The following is a 17,171-nucleotide window of genomic DNA, read 5'->3' on the forward strand; positions in this document are numbered from 1 at the left end:
TGTTTGAGACAGGAAAGTCACCCAAAATATCACAAGGGGGGGGTATTGGGGCAAAATAGTGACATTACCGTATACAGTGCTGGGGGTTATTACCCTATACAGCGTCCCACCATAACGGGCTTCTCCAAGCACCAGCCGCGGACCCCATACAGGCATCGTACTCCCTCCAGCAGGTCCGCAGCACTCCGTTTAACTCGCCGTCCGGCAGAAACAATCATTTCTACCCCGTCCGGGAAAAGTCAGCTTTTTGTGGAATGAAACCCGTAAATAGTTAATAAATCTGCCCTCCGCGGCTCTCTCCGGAATTAAAATCCTTTGATTTATTCACGCAGTAAAAGGATTAAGGCGGCTTCTGTAAGGCGGATCCGGGTCCAAGATGCAAACAATATAACAAATCACACAGCATATGCGGGGGGGGGGGGATACAGGTTACGTGAACAGCGGACAGCTGCATTTATCTCCATAATCTCACACCTGTTACTATTATTGATTGCTATAGCGCCATCATATTCCTCAGCGTCGTACAACAGGACTTCACATAAATTGGACATAATAAGGAGGGCCCTGCAATCTCCTAAAAGCTCTGCATCCAGTCCCACAGCTTGGGTACGTCTCCTTAGTCTCCCAGACCCGGGATTTTGCAGGAGTTATTCCCATTTGAAGAAGAGACCTCCGTGGTCCCAGAGCACCAGCCCAAAATGTGCACCCTTTAAAGGCAGGTGTTGGGAAAAGGACGATTTACCGAAAGCAGCTTTATTTATCTTTTAAAGCAGATCCTTGGAGAGGAACCTGCCGGCCCCCGAGGATCCAGGGAACTGTCAATCAAGTCCAGACACAAAACCTTACAATATAAAAGGACAGTAACCAGTGACACCCCCCCCCCGTCTGAACTACCCCCAAGCCCCCCGTCCAGCGTCCCACCAACAAAACAAGACAAAGATGCAGTTTGTGGAGTTTATTAACATCGAGCTAATATATCAAATTCGATCTTCATTGAGAGGTCGCCATTATTCCAGAAACACCTGAAAGAGAGGAGAGGAGGCGGCTGAGCGGCGGATTCCGTGCGGCACAAAGTAACGCGGTGAGACGGAAACTTACTGTCAAAGTCTATCTTCTCTACGATGTTCTTGGGCTTGATGTTCTCCTCCTGGTTGCAGATGAAGATCTTTCCGTTCTCTCCTTCCGACCAGCCGTATTTACTCATCCACACTCGGAGCTGGGGCTCTGCCGGGAGAAAGGGGGCCACGGATCAGCGAGCGGACGAGGCCTGCGCGGCACACCAGCCACAGGCGGAACGCGTCGGACGATACGCAGGGGAGGGCATGCGAGGCGTCTCTCCCGGCACCGGCTCTTACCTGACAAATCCCCGAGCATCTCGGCCAGCAGCCAGCGGTCAATATGCTGATACGTGATGCCCACCACGTGGCAAATAACTGAAAGGAACCGGGGCAGAAAAAAAAAAAAAAAGCTTCAATCCATCTGCACCGGAAGCCACTTTATTAAACCCCTCCCCCCAAGGGCTCGTGGGTGTCCGCCAAGAGCAGGGCAAAAACCAGAGTACACGGCTGAAGGGGGCGCTACAGGACGCGTCACCTAATACACCGGCAGTTAGTAATATATTGACGATGGGTAATGTATCGGTGTTTAGTAATATATTGGCGATCGGTGATGTATCGGCAGTTAGTAATATATTGACGATCGGTGATGTATCGGCAGTTAGTAATATATTGGCGATCGGTGATGTATCGGTGTTTAGTAATATATTGGCGATCGGTGATGTATCGGCAGTTAGTAATATATTGACGATCGGTGATGTATCGGTGTTTAGTAATATATTGACGATCGGTGATGTATCGGCAGTTAGTAATATATTGACGATCGGTGATGTATCGGTCTTTAGTAATATATTGGCGATCGGTGATGTATCGGCAGTTAGTAATATATTGACGATCGGTGATGTATCGGAGGTCAGGAACATACTGAAGGTCAGTGAAATAAAATTAATATTCTTACATTTTCTGACAGAATCTTCAAACCCTGTGATTCCATCCAGGAGATCCAGATTCTCATCCAAGGCTTGCTGCAGAGAGGAGGACAAAACGTTAACGGTACAGAGAGGGCAGAAAGGTGGAGAGGAAGCAGCGGGAAGGCAGCAAGGGGAGGGTGGTGATGGTGGAGCACAGAACAGACGAGGGGGTAAGGGTGGTATCAGGGTAAGAGCGTCAGCTCTGTGAGTAACATCAGACGTCTCTGCTGGAACGCGTCAACCTCTCTGGTACGGCGGCCACGGCTTCACTGGCACCCGGAGCAGGGCTGGTTACGGCAAACAGCGGTATTTCAGCCACCCGAGTGTCAGATCTTTTAACGGTTAAACTGGGTACCCGGTGCCAGTATACAGACTGTGGGGGACAGACCCCCAGCAATGGCTTCTGGGGCGGAAGATAAAATACTGACTGTAGTTACAAGGTCCCCACCAGGCCCAGACTCCGGGCTCATAGCAGATGAGAGTCATTTACTTCGGGCTCCCGCCGACAGACACAGGGCACGCCGTGGCCCAGCGGCACCAGCAGCCCTCCCAATAACCTCCAGTCCATAAAAAAAAAAATCACTCACCCAAAAAGACTGGAAGTGACACGTCTCCAAGAGGTCCCCCAAATACAGGATCTGCCGGATTGGCCGCTCTTCTTGCTGGATTAAAATGGTTAAGGAGTCTTCTGCAAACGGACGCGCGACACACGCCAACCCGGCCACGTTACAAGTACCACCCTGGACTCTGGCATCTGCGAATTCTGCCCCACAACCTGCACCTACCTCTGGAACGCAGTCCCTCGCAGAGGCTCCGTCACACTCACAAACCACGGACGTGTCGAGTGCCACTCGGCCGAGCACCACCAAACACACACAGCTAACAGCTAACTCCATGGCTCCGACGCGTTTCACTGGCTGATGATATTCACCAAGCATGCAGGAAATGTAGATTCTACCAACCCTGTTGGAAAGCTGTTCCCTGTGAAGACTTTCCCCTCTTACTTTATAGCAGCAAAGGATACGTGACTCTGATCAATCATACACTTGCAGAGGGTGAAGTCTGTGTGGGGCAGGTTGGTGAGGGCTTTGAGGAGGACCTGCGCGGTGACGGTGGTCTGGAAGAAGGCGGGATTGAACTGGTAGCTGCGGGTAGACAGGGAGAGGTTAGTGGGACATGGCTCGGCGGGGTCGCCCCAAAAACAAAGCTGACAGTTCTGAAAAATGGCCTGTGGAGACCTTTTAACGGGAAGGGTAATTAAATCAAATGCCCTGTTTAAAAGGCCACAAAAGGGATCATTTTATTCCAAAGGATTTGCACCATCCCCTCCCCCAAAGTCTTAGGGGCAAAAAGGTTTAAAAGACAGATTTACAGCAGTTTGTCAGTCGGGGCAATTCATACCACACCGTGGGATCATTACATCATAATTAGGAACCGGGAGATTGGAGACCGGGTTTATATCAAGAGTTACACATTTTTCTGAGCAGACGACCAGAATGACCCTTAAAACCAGGAGCCACCCGGCCGTGGAGGAGGCCGACGTCCCCCCGCGCAGGCACACTGAGGCAGCCCGCAGGTCCAGTGGTGTCCGGGTTACTCACAGTTTTAACACGGCCAGGTTTGCTTCCAGGTCGTAGGCGTTCTCTTTGGCCTGCGTCTCCACGTAGCGCTCTAGAGTGGCCAAGTTTTCTGGATTGTACCTGGAGAACAGAAACGCAGCGATATGACATGCGGCGGGAAACGGGCGCAGCTGCCCCGGTCCGTCACACATAAAATGCCCCCACACAGAGGGCATGAGTCAGGAGTACCCCCTCCCCTTGGTGCTTTACACATATAATACCCCCACGCAGATAGCTGGTACCTATAGATAGGGGGCATGGGTGAGGTATACCCCCTCCCCTTAGTGCTTTACACATACAATACCCCCACGCAGGGGCCGGTACCTGTAGATAGGGGTTATGGGTGAGTTATATACCGATAATACCCCCACGCAGGGGCCGGTACCTGTAGATAGGGGTTATGGGTGAGTAATATACCGAGAATACCCCCATGCAAGGGCCAGTACCTGCTGAATGGGGGCACAAGAGAAACCCTCATTAGGTGAGTTAGGAGCCCACCAACCCAAACGTGATTTTGCCCGAGGCAGAGGCAACACGGAACCCTCCCGTTACCCCTGCGAACACTCACCTGTCAATCCCTCTCAATAATTTGCCTACATTTGCTCTCATCTGCTCGAACGAGGCCATGTTGCCTGATGGTGAGAGGAATACAGCGGAAGAGGAAACTCGCAACAACTTCCGGCGCTAAGACAAACGCGCGCCGAGCCACTTCCGCCCTCACTTCGATCACGTGAGCGAATACTGTTACAGAAACCTGAGGGAACCGTCAACTGACTGAATTTACCATCGGCGCCGCCATGTTGGTACACCCGCTGTATGAGGCGCAAAATGGCGGCGCTACACAATGGAGAGTCCACATATTATGGGCTCTAAGGAGTCTTTTTAGGCGGCCGCGACCGGGGCAAATACTTTGTATTTACACTTACATAAAGTATAAATAATCCCCTCATCGTATAACCATAGAGGAGAAACGTTACAACAAGAGACCGAAATCTAACACTAGAGGGTCAGAGACTGAGATGGAATGGAAGGAAGTTTTACTTTACTGCGAGGGTGGTAGATAAGTGGAACAGGTTCCCAGCAGAGGTGGTAGAGAGTAATACAGTGAGGGGATTAAACATGCATGGGATAGACATACGGCTCCTGAATCTAAGACGAGACCAACGACTGAAGGTTTGAGTCTTTACAGCACGAGAAACGGGGGCCGGATGAGGCCGATCTGCCGGCAGATTTTCTCAGCACCCCAAATGCTCGTTCATTTATTACTCCAAAGATACATTTTCAGGACATGCTGATATTTGGACGCCGCATACAATAAATATATCAGCCGCCATCTTGTTGCCCCGTCGCGGGGTTAAATCGCCCTGAGATATCTGTGATAATAGCGTTACGGAGGGACCTGCGCGGCTGGAAACAACCTCTAGCGCCGTCCGCTTAAACAACGCGGGGAGCAGCTTACAACTTCCTGCTCGGACCGACCAATGGGATTCCGATACCATCTGCCCTGAGGGATCATGGGAAACGGAGGGGAATTTGTGTGAATTTTTGCGGATCTCTGGGGCTTGCATGTCCTAAATGCTGCTGCTGCTGCTGCTGGGCTTATCTTCCTCACACGCCGGCTCCCAATTACCTTTAGAATTAAATTTAAAATCCTGGTGCTAACGTATAGGGCCCCCCATAACACTGCTCCCCCTCCAATAATACTCCCCCCATAACACTGCTCCCCCTCCAATAATACTCTCCCATAACACTGCCCCTCCCTCCATAACACTGCTCCCCCTCCAATAATACTCCCCCCATAACACTGCCCCTCCCTCCATAACACTGCTCCCCCTCCAATAATACTCCCCCCATAACACTGCTCCCCCTCCAATAATACTCCCCCCATAACACTGCCCCTCCCTCCATAACACTGCTCCCCCTCCAATAATACTCCCCCATAACACTGCTCCCCCTCCAATAATACTCCCCCCATAACACTGCCCCTCCTCCAATAATACAACCCCCATAACATTGCTCCTCCATACATTTCTGTCCTCATAAGCAAATACTCTCCTCCTCCTCGCTTATCACCTCTTCCTTTTCCCGTCTACAAGATTTCACTCGTTGCCCCCAAATCTCTGCAATCTCCTTCCAGCGAACCTTCAGCTTTCACCCTCCCCAACATTCAAGAAATATCTAAAACCCACTTCTTCAGAGAAGCCCCCATAACCTCCCCGTCACTGATACCCCCACACTACTTCTCACCCGTCACTGATACCCCCACACACTATCTCTCACCCTTTCTCTGTGCCTTATACCCCCCACACTACCTCTCACCCATCTCTGTGCCTTATGCCCCCCACACTACCTCTCACCCTTTCTCTGTGCCTTATGTTTGCCACCCCATTCCCTCTAGATTGTAAGCTTGCGAGCCGGGGTCTCTCCACCGAATGTATCGGTTTGTCTCAGTCTGTCAATTCTCGTCTTGTCGGACCCCCTGAATATATGGATTGTATTAAGCGCTGCGTAAACTGTTGGCGCTATATAAAAAAATAATAAATTATGGTAAAAATAATAATGCAATCTATACTATGAATGGAATATTTCTGGGGAAAACTACCAATGAGAAGGATTTAGGAATAATGGTAGACAACAGACTTGGCAGCCGTGCGCAATGCGAGCGAGCAGCTGCGAGGGCCAATAAGGTTTTGTCAGCATAAAACATCTGACTCGTTACAGGTCATTGGTCAGACCCCGCCCTGAATCCGCGGTACAATTCTGGGCACCGGTCCTTAATAAGGGGATTGGGAGATACTCGTTATGAAGAGAGACTAATAAAGTTACAATTATATACGCTAGAAAAACAGCATCTCAGAGGGGATATGATAACATTATATAACTATACGCGGGGCCGATATACATTATATAAATATACGCGGGGCCGATATACATTATATAAATATACGCGGGGGCCCGATATACATTACATAACTATACGCGGGGGCCGATATACATTATATAAATATACGCGGGGGGCCGATATACATTATATAAATATACGCGGGGCCGATATACATTATATAAATATACGCGGGGGGCCGATATACATTATATAAATATACGCGGGGGCCCGATATACATTATATAACTATACGCGGGGGCCGATATACATTATATAAATATACGCGGGGGGCCGATATACATTATATAAATATACGCGGGGGGCCGATATACATTATATAACTATACGCGGGGCCGATATACATTATATAAATATACGCGGGGGCCCGATATACATTATATAACTATACGCGGGGCCGATATACATTATATAAATATACGCGGGGGGCCCGATATACATTATATAAATATACGCGGGGGGCCGATATACATTATATAAATATACGCGGGGGGCCGATATACATTATATAACTATACGCGGGGGGCCGATATACATTATATAACTATACGCGGGGGGCCGATATACATTATATAACTATACGCGGGGGGCCGATATACATTATATAACTATACGCGGGGGCCGATATACATTATATAAATATACGCGGGGGGCCGATATACATTATATAAATATACGCGGGGCCGATATACATTATATAAATATACGCGGGGGGCCGATATACATTATATAACTATACGCAGGGGGCCGATATACATTATATAAATATATGCATCGTATTAAGCGCTGCGTAGGATTGTTGGCGCTATATAAATAAAAGAATTATTAACCCAGCTGGGAAGAAAAAAAAATGAAATTTATTAATTATCACAATTAGTGCGAACGGCGTCAAAATCACAAATTCTGGGAAAATATACGTTTATACAGAAGGCCACGGCGTCTGGGAGACGGGTCGTATACACAGGTCATGATACCCCTCACTGGGGCAATTACCATCAACGTTTCCTCTAAGGCGGATACCTCGTCACAAGCCGTATGGAGGCCGCGCATTTGGGGGCTTTTGTTTCCAGTTTTGGGGGTTCAGACCCTTCGCAGAAGTCCCGGCGGGTCATAAGAGCGCGTTACCCCGTAATCAGTAGTCATACTCCAGCCGGGGCACTTGCCGTATCATACACCACAAGGTTACATCCGATAATAATGTCCACGTGGAGAAAAATCTGACCCCAAGAATGACGGGCAGCCCCCAGCCACGCATGAACACCTGCCTGCAGTAACTTTTAACGGATCCGCAGCCCAGCCGTGGCAAGACCGAGGCATTCTTCACAAAAAGCAGACAAAAAGAGACATCGGTCCTTTTTGTTACCCTGTTAGACCCGTCACAGTACGAGAGACGCGTTTAGTGCAAAAACCAACCAGGACCAGGCAAACATGGAGCCCTATTACCCCAACCCCCCCCCCGACTTATCACCCTACTAGAGGTCAAAGAGAAACCTTCCATTAGTGGGAGAGCAAAAACCACCCCAAAGTACAAATCAACAAAATCTAATGAATGACACCCCCACCCCCCATCCACACGTGAGATGCTGTCCTGGACCCATTATGAGCTTCCTCTACGGGCAGGGAGCAGGTTTGGGCAAAATCTGGGGGGATTTAAGGCATAAAGAGGTCACCGTTATTCAAGTATTTTAGGCGAGGACCCCAACTCCCAACCCCCCCCCCCCCATCCACATTTCAGGGATTTATACAGTTTGTGTGTCTGAAAGCAAAAGCCATTCTGGGGGCAAATTCGCAGTAATAGACGGGGGGCAACTTTTACTTGCTTCGTCCCCCGGCACGTGTCACCCCGCTGTCTGACGGGGACACCCACCAAGCGCAATAATAATGTCACAGTGTCACCCGGGGGCAAATGAAGCCACGTAGGCACCAGGGGCAAATGGCAGGCACTGTGGAAGTCGTGGCCTCGGGACGCACTTAACCCTTTGCAGTCTCTTAAAGGCGGTTGCTTCGCAGACACTCTCGCGGTTAATGCCTTAGTGGTTGTTAGTGGAGAGGCTGGAGGAGAGCTTCGGAGCGGGGGGGGGGGTAGATATTTGCCCCCCTCAGCCGGTGGATTCTTCGCCGGGGTAACATCTGCAGCAGCCCACGGAGGAGAACTCCAGCTCCGGCCTGGACTCCTGTCCCTCCAGCAGGACGTCGGTGCTCTTCCACTCGCTGATAATGTCCTCCACGCGGGTCACGTACAACAGGCAGAGGAGGACGCCGAGGAACTGCCAGAGAAGGAGAGAGCGTGGGGCATCAGAGGGGCAAAAACTCATACGCTGGCGACGTCACACGCGCATGCACACGGCCATTCACACATCACAGGCAGCGTCACACGGCCATTCACACACACACGGCATTAGCTCATTCTCTCACTTCCAAAGCCCGTCCGGCTCTCACCTGCGGCAGGAGGATCCCCAGCAGCACCCCGGCCATTATTGTGTAATTATCCAGGAACCAGATAATGACAGCGTCCGTGCATCCGCGAACATAAACAAACCGCTGCGCCTCCAGACGCTGCAAAACATGGAGCGACCCGTTATACATTATACAGGGGCCCCGGCTCGCTGACTTAACTATACATTATACAGGGGTAGGTCACTGATTTATCGATACATTATACAGGGGGCCGGTCCCCGATTTATCTATACATTATACAGGGGGCCGGCTCGCTGATTTTTCTATACATTATACATGGGCCGGCTCGCTGATTTATCTATACATTATACAGGGGGCCGGTCCGCTGATTTATCTATACATTATACAGGGGGCCGGTCACTGATTTATCTATACATTATACAGGCCCAGTCACTGATTTATCTATACATTATACAGGGGCCGGTCCAGCGATTTATCTATACATTATACAGGGGCCGGCTCGCTGATTTATCTATACATTATACAGGGGCCGGCAAATAATAATCCAATAAAAGGGACGGCTTAGAGTGTGCAGAGTTGAACTCTTACCTCCAGCTTCATGGCCTGATATCCACACAGCGTGTTCAGTATCACGGTCTGTAAAACACAGAGCGCTTTAACTACCTCTAGCATATAAAGGGTTAACACACCTCCCCAGGAGTATTTAATTAGAAGGGGTAATGTTCCTTAAACCAAATGCCCCTCTCCACCCCGACGCTGCGCTCCTCACCTTGTTGCTGATACAGCAGGTGTAGGGGACCCCGCAGGCGAGAGGGCCGGGTGCCGTGCATTCGTGGTATTGATTCTTCTCCCAGTCCTTATAGTCGTGACCCCCGCAGCACTGAAACTGGAAACAGACAGAGTCCGCAGATTAACAGAAAAGCGAGCAGGTGGCCGACGCGCCCCCCCCCCCCCACTGACTGACGCGCCCCACCGGCCCGACCGACCAACCAACCAACACCCTGCCTGGCCCGACCGACGCGCCCCCACCGGCCCGACCAACGCGAGACCTGACTGAATGCACAGGTATGTTGACACGTATGTTGGGCCCCGGCCGCCGGGAGGTGAGACCCACCTTCCGCTGCACGAAGTCCATGATGTTCTTGAAGTCGAGGTCGTCGTAGTAGTTGCGGATTCCTCTGCCGATGTTCCTGTTCAGGAGCTCCATGGTCTGCGGGAAGAAGACAGAAGATGCGGCCAACGTCCACGAGAACTGCGTGTAACATCCGTGTAACATCCGTTTAACACGCCTGGGGCATGATGGGAGCCACCGACGCGGTACGAGGGGCTCACCTGATTTCTGAAGATCAGCGCCAGGATCCCCCCGGTGAGTTCCAGCAGAAGGCAGACCCCCAGCGTGTACATGAACTGCAGAGACAAAATACAATGGGTTAACCGACACAGAAAGTGGGCTTCCCCTGGAATTACCCCTCTGGGGCAGAAGGGGGTCCACAGTGGAAGGGCAAGATCAGTAGGATGGAGGCAAAATGTAAAGAGGGGGCATTCAGTGTGTTGGCGACTTATCTTTTGCCACTTTCTTGTCTCCCCATCACCCTTCCGCTCCCCATCCAGTGCCCCATTTACCCCAATTACCCCGATCCCCTTTCTTACCACCTGCAGCAGGCACAGGTTGTCTCTCAGAGAGGCCAGAACCCCGATGAAAGACACGATGAACATGACCACTCCGAGGAGGATGAGGATGAGTGCCGGGGCGAGGAAGGCTCCTTGCAGGGTCTTGTACTTCTGCCTCTCCACCTCCGCATAGATGCCGATGGCCAAGACAAAAGCCCCGATCAGCTGCAGAACGGGCAAAAAGCCGAGCGTTAGGGGCAGGTCGGGTCCAGGGAGGACTCCTCAGTCTGAATTCTGCGCATGGTCTTAGCTTTCTACGTTCATTCAGAGCCGTCCGGGACGGCAGGAGACGTCTCGCCACAAACGGCAATGAGAGCGCGAGACAGAGCGCGAGACAGAGCGCGAGACAGAGCGCGAGACAGAGCGCGAGACAGAGCGCGAGACAGAGCGCGAGACAGAGCGCGAGACAGAGCGCGAGACAGAGCGCGAGACAGAGCGCGAGACAGACAGAGCGCGAGACAGACAGAGCGCGAGACAGACAGAGCGCGAGACAGACAGAGCGCGAGACAGACAGAGCGCGAGACAGACAGAGCGCGAGACAGACAGAGCGCGAGACAGACAGAGCGCGAGACAGACAGAGCGCGAGACAGACAGAGCGCGAGACAGACAGAGCGCGAGACAGACAGAGCGCGAGACAGACAGAGCGCGAGACAGACAGAGAGCGCGAGAGAGAGAGAGAGAGCGCGAGAGAGAGAGAGAGCGCGAGACGAGAGAGAGAGAGCGCGAGAGAGAGAGAGAGAGGAGCGCGAGAGAGAGAGAGAGCGAGAGAGAGAGAGAGCGCGAGAGAGAGAGAGAGAGCAGGCGAGAGAGAGAGAGAGAGAGAGCGCGAGAGAGAGAGAGAGAGCGCGAGAGAGAGAGAGAGAGAGCGCGAGAGAGAGAGAGCGCGAGAGAGAGAGAGAGAGCGCGAGAGAGAGAGAGAGCGCGAGAGAGAGAGAGAGCGCGAGAGAGAGAGAGAGAGCGCGAGAGAGAGAGAGAGCGCGAGAGAGAGAGAGAGCGCGAGAGAGAGAGAGAGCGCGAGAGAGAGAGAGAGCGCGAGAGAGAGAGAGAGCGCGAGAGAGAGAGCGAGCGCGAGAGAGAGAGCGAGCGCGAGAGAGAGAGCGAGCGCGAGAGAGAGAGAGAGCGCGCGAGAGAGAGCGAGAGAGAGAGAGCGAGCGCGAGAGAGAGAGCGCGAGAGAGAGAGAGAGCGCGAGAGAGAGAGAGAGCGCGAGAGAGAGAGCGAGCGCGAGAGAGAGAGCGAGCGCGAGAGAGAGAGCGAGCGCGAGAGGAGAGAGAGCGAGCGCGAGAGAGAGAGCGAGCGCGAGAGAGAGAGCGAGCGCGAGAGAGAGAGCGAGCGCGAGAGAGAGAGCGAGCGCGAGAGAGAGAGAGAGCGCGAGAGAGAGAGAGAGAGCGCGAGAGAGAGAGAGAGAGCGAGCGCGAGACAGAGCGCGAGAGAGAGAGAGCGAGCGCGAGACAGAGCGCGAGAGAGAGAGACAGAGCGAGCGCGAGAGAGAGAGACAGAGCGAGCGCGAGAGAGAGAGAGACAGAGCGAGCGCGAGAGAGAGAGAGACAGAGCGAGCGCGAGAGAGAGAGAGACAGAGCGAGCGCGAGAGAGAGAGAGACAGAGCGAGCGCGAGAGAGAGAGAGACAGAGCGAGCGCGAGAGAGAGAGACAGAGCGAGCGCGAGAGAGAGAGACAGAGCGAGCGCGAGAGAGAGAGAGACAGAGCGAGCGCGCGAGAGAGAGAGACAGAGCGAGCGCGCGCGAGAGAGAGACAGAGCGAGCGCGCGCGAGAGAGAGACAGAGCGAGCGCGCGAGAGAGAGAGACAGAGCGAGCGCGCGAGAGAGAGAGACAGAGCGAGCGCGCGAGAGAGAGAGACAGAGCGAGCGCGCGAGAGAGACAGAGCGAGCATGTCAGGAATTGACCACGTGAAGGGCAGACAGAGGTTCTCGCGATCTCATGGCAAGCAATATCCCCCACCGACACCCGCGCTAAACCCTCGCCCCGTCCACTAAACCCTCGCCCCGCCCGCGCACTCACTCTGCCTCGGGGTCTCATGCTTTTGCCCCTTACACAACATGCCACTAAAGCTCTCGTTCTTGCCCTCGTTGCCTCCCATCTTGGCTACTGTAACTCGCCCCGTTGCACTCAGTCAGGTGTCAAACTCATCTTCCTCACCCGTTACTCTACCAACCCCCGTCCCCCGCGTCGCTACATGCCCCGGACCCTCCAGGAATGTCATTGGGACCCCGACATGTCTGGGCAAAGCCACCCCCTCGGGGAGGGGGCAGGAGGGTCTGCGCTTTGATCCAAGCAAACCTGAGACCAAGGGTGGTTACAGTACATACATGCATCTGCACACGCGTGTATACACTTGCCTGCATCTGCACCCGTGACAACGTGCATATAACGGGGGATCATGTGACCCCAAAATCAAGGGGAGCTTATTGTACCCCCAAATACTGCACAATAACTGGGGGTCCCTGGAGCCCCGCGTGGGGTATAACAGTCCAGGTCGTGGGGTGGAATTGCGTGTTTGCCCTGTTGCTGAAGGTGTGCTCGGCAAACACTGCTGATAAGACACACCCAGCAGGTAACAAGGACACGGGCGACACGCAGTTTAACCCTTTCCCTCTGGCATGCAAGGTACAGCTGCCTCCCAGCAGAGGCGGTAAAGGGAAAGACATAACCACCTGGGACTGAGCAGTTTAACCTGTTGTGTTAACTGAGTGGATCCCACACCCCACGCAGGTTCCCTCAAACAGGTCCAGCCAGTTCCGCTGACACTCAGACTTTCCCCGGGACGTCCGCGCGTTGCGTGACTCGCTTTCTAGCAGAATGAGACACCTTGAACAGTTTAAAAGACCCTGGGTGCAGCCCTGCCGGGAGGCAGCTCTGTGCACCCACTACTCCCAGGGGACAGTACAATACACCCACAAACACAGTACTTTTTTTACACGCCAACTAATTCATTACTACAGACACCAAACTCCTGGATCCTACATGAGTATTGAGTACCGGCTTCCAGATCCCTTACAAACCCTCCCTGCCCCCACCCCGTAGATTGTACCCCAATTCTACAAAACGCCCCGCGCCCCATAAATCCACCCCCCGAGGGGGTCACTCACCCAGAAGATGGTGCAGTACACGATGAGGGTAAATTTCAGGCACAGGTAGGGGAACCTGGAGCAATAGCGGACCTCCTCGGATCCCATGGCTGGGAGTGAGTGTGAGTGACACAGGGAGAGTGCTAGTGTATTGGTGCCATACGCATAGTGGGGAGCGACTCACTCCCCTCTGTCTCAGTGTTGGTGTCACTCCTCGGCTGTCTCGGTGTCACTCACTCCTCGGCTGTCTCGGTGTAGGTGTCCCTCACTCCTCAGCTGTCTCGGTGTAGGTGTCACTCACTCCTCGGCTGTCTCAGTGTTGGTGTCACGCCTCGGCTGTCTCGGTGTAGGTGTCACTCACTCCTCTGCTGTCTCGGTGTAGGTGTCACTCTCTCCCCGCTCTCGGAGGTTGCGGTCTCTCTGGGAGTATATCAGGTGCAGACTAAATCAGGGAGGAGGAGACAGGAAACAGAATCAGCTGGGAGATCAGCATCCACGGGCTGTTTGTACCGGGAGGAATTGGGATCCACGGGCAGCGTACTGGGGAGAGTGGGGATCCACGGGCCGTTTATACTGGGAGGAATTGGGATCCGTTTGTTGCGTGTGAGGTTGTGCTGTTGTTCGCCGGCTGTGATTGTGTGTTGTGTGTATTTGGCCTTGCTGTTGTTTTCCGTGTGATCGATGTGTCCGGCTCCTTCGTCTGTGTCATCTGTCACACTCGGCCGTACCCCTCCCTCACCCCCCTGGCTGGCCCTGCCCTGCCTGCTGCCAGCTGTGTGTGTCAGTCTCTGCCCTGCCTGTGTCACTGAGCTGTCTTCAGGCCGAGTGACTCGGACACCCTCCGTCCACATCGAGTCCTGTTATATATATATACACCGGAGAGTATATAATATATAATATGAGGAATATACAGGATATAACGGGTTATAAGGACGGGATTAGTTATACGGCCGGAGAGTATATGATATATAATATGAGGAATATACAGGGATATAACGGGTTATAAGGACGGGATTAGTTATACGGCCGCAGAGTATATAATATATAATATGAGGAATATACAGGGATATAACGGGTTATAAGGACGGGATTAGTTATACGGCCGGAGAGTATATAATATATAATATGAGGAATATACAGGGATATAACGGGTCATAAGGACGGGATTAGTTATACGGCCGGAGAGTATATAATATATATATGAGGAATATACAGGATATAACGGGTTATAAGGACGGGATTAGTTATACGGTCGGAGAGTATATAATATATAATATGAGGAATATACAGGATATAACGGGTTATAAGGACGGGGTTAGTTATACGGCCGGAGAGTATATAATATATTATATGAGGAATATACAGGGATATTACGGGTTATAAGGACGGGATTAGTTATACGGCAGAGAGTATATAATATATAATATGTGGAATATACAGGATATAACGGGTTATAAGGACGGGATTAGTTATACGGGGAGGAGAGTATATAATATATAATATGAAGAATATACAGGGATATAACGGGTTATAAGGACGGAATTAGTTATACAGCCGGAGAGTATATAATATATAATATGAGGAATATACAGGGATATAACGGGTTATAAGGACGGGATTAGTTATACGGTCGGAGAGTATATAATATATAATATGAGGAATATACAGGATATAACGGGTTATAAGGACGGGGTTAGTTAAACGGGGGAGAGTATATAATATATAATATGAGGAATATACAGGATATAACGGGTTATAAGGACGGGATTAGTTATACGGCCGGAGAGTATATAATATATAATATGTGGAATATACAGGATATAACGGGTTATAAGGACGGGATTAGTTATACGGCCGGAGAGAATATAATATATAATATGAGGAATATACAGGGATATTACGGGTTATAAGGACGGGATTAGTTATACGGCCGGAGAGTATATAATATATAATATGAGGAATATACAGGGATATAACGGGTTATAAGGACGGGATTAGTTATACGGCCGGAGAGTATATAATATATAATATGTGGAATATACAGGATATAACGGGTTATAAGGACGGGATTAGTTATACGGCCGGAGAGTATATAATATATAATATGAGGAATATACAGGATATAACGGGTTATAAGGACGGGATTAGTTATACTGCCGGGGAGTATATAATATATAATATGAGGAATATACAGGGATATAACGGGTTATAAGGACGGGATTAGTTATACGGCCGGAGAGTATATAATATATAATATGAGGAATATACAGGATATAACGGGTTATAAGGACGGGATTAGTTATACGGCCGGAGAGTATATAATATATAATATGAGGAATATACAGGGATATTACGGGTTATAAGGACGGGATTAGTTATACGGCCGGAGAGTATATAATATATAATATGAGGAATATACAGGTTATAACGGGTTATAAGGACGGGATTAGTTATACTGCCGGGGAGTATATAATATATAATATGAGGAATATACAGGATATAACGGGTTATAAGGACGGGATTAGTTATACGGCCAGAGAGTATATAATATATAATATGAGGAATATACAGGGATATAACGGGTTATAAGGACGGGATTAGTTATACGGCCGGAGAGTATATAGTATATAATATGAGGAATATACAGGGATATAACGGGTTATAAGGACGGGATTAGTTATACGGCCGGAGAGTATATAATATATAATATGAGGAATATACAGGGATATTACGGGTTATAAGGACGGGATTAGTTATACGGCCGGAGAGTATATAATATATAATATGAGGAATATACAGGGATATAACGGGTTATAAGGACGGGATTAGTTATACGGCCGGAGAGTATATAGTATATAATATGAGGAATATACAGGGATATAACGGGTTATAAGGACGGGATTAGTTATACGGCCGGAGAGTATATAGTATATAATATGAGGAGTATACAGGGATATAACGGGTTATAAGGACGGGGTTAGTATTATACTGTAAAGTGAGTACATACTGTCACCCGCTGGCCCTGCCTACTGCCAAATTTGTCAGGACAGTCCAGACTAATATCAGCGTTGAAGCCGCCGTTGGATGAAGTCTGCCCTTTGAAGTGTGAAACGCGTCGGCGTCAATCAGGAAACTCTGATTCTCAGAGTGGAAATGGGGACTCCAGATACTGAGCGGACAAACTGGATTAATAAACAATCAGATCTACCAAAAAATGAGTGAAAAACATATTAAACGGACATTCCGCGGAAATACCCCACCCCCTCCCAGGGGAATTAACCCCGTATGCGCCTCCCTGCTCTTTTTTCATGTTTACACGCTGCCCTTTGTGAATCCAAACAAAGGCATAAAAGAGAAGATCGAGTAGGAAGACGACGACCATTTCAGTGAATTCTCCCACGTGCTCTGGGGCTGGCTTTGCCTGGAATTACATGTTGACCCAGTGCCAGTGG

At 50.6% G+C, this 17,171-nt stretch overlaps 3 protein-coding genes across 3 annotated transcripts; 1 reads left to right on the plus strand and 2 right to left on the minus strand.

Annotated features, from left to right (window-relative positions):
• Nucleotides 1–950: 950 nt before the first annotated feature.
• On the minus strand, nt 951–4,272 carry LOC149273248 (eukaryotic translation initiation factor 3 subunit K). Its single transcript, XM_089506543.1, has 8 exons — nt 4,214–4,272; nt 3,628–3,726; nt 3,051–3,171; nt 2,614–2,688; nt 2,014–2,080; nt 1,356–1,433; nt 1,099–1,224; nt 951–1,022 (listed from the first exon to the last, which is right to left on the minus strand). Exons 1-8 carry the CDS (start codon nt 4,270–4,272, stop codon nt 991–993), a joined length of 657 nt encoding a protein of 218 aa, XP_089362669.1. The 3' UTR covers nt 951–990.
• A 4,374-nt stretch (nt 4,273–8,646) lies between these two features.
• On the minus strand, nt 8,647–13,827 carry LOC149273249 (tetraspanin-15-like). Its single transcript, XM_089506562.1, has 8 exons — nt 13,741–13,827; nt 10,616–10,801; nt 10,298–10,372; nt 10,080–10,175; nt 9,735–9,851; nt 9,554–9,601; nt 8,987–9,103; nt 8,647–8,814 (listed from the first exon to the last, which is right to left on the minus strand). The coding sequence occupies exons 1-8, from the start codon at nt 13,825–13,827 to the stop codon at nt 8,647–8,649; spliced, it is 894 nt and encodes a 297-aa protein (XP_089362688.1).
• LOC149273250 (uncharacterized) lies at nt 10,877–12,920 on the plus strand. The gene is made up of 4 exons (XM_089506550.1): nt 10,877–10,942; nt 11,083–11,571; nt 11,860–12,288; nt 12,765–12,920. Exons 1-4 carry the CDS (start codon nt 10,877–10,879, stop codon nt 12,918–12,920), a joined length of 1,140 nt encoding a protein of 379 aa, XP_089362676.1.
• Nucleotides 13,828–17,171: the final 3,344 nt, after the last annotated feature.

Source organism: Sceloporus occidentalis, unplaced genomic scaffold, assembly GCF_023333645.1.
Source record: "Sceloporus occidentalis isolate IW3139 unplaced genomic scaffold, rSceOcc1.0.p SCAF_390, whole genome shotgun sequence".
In the NCBI taxonomy this organism is placed as follows: Eukaryota; Metazoa; Chordata; class Lepidosauria; order Squamata; family Phrynosomatidae; genus Sceloporus; species Sceloporus occidentalis.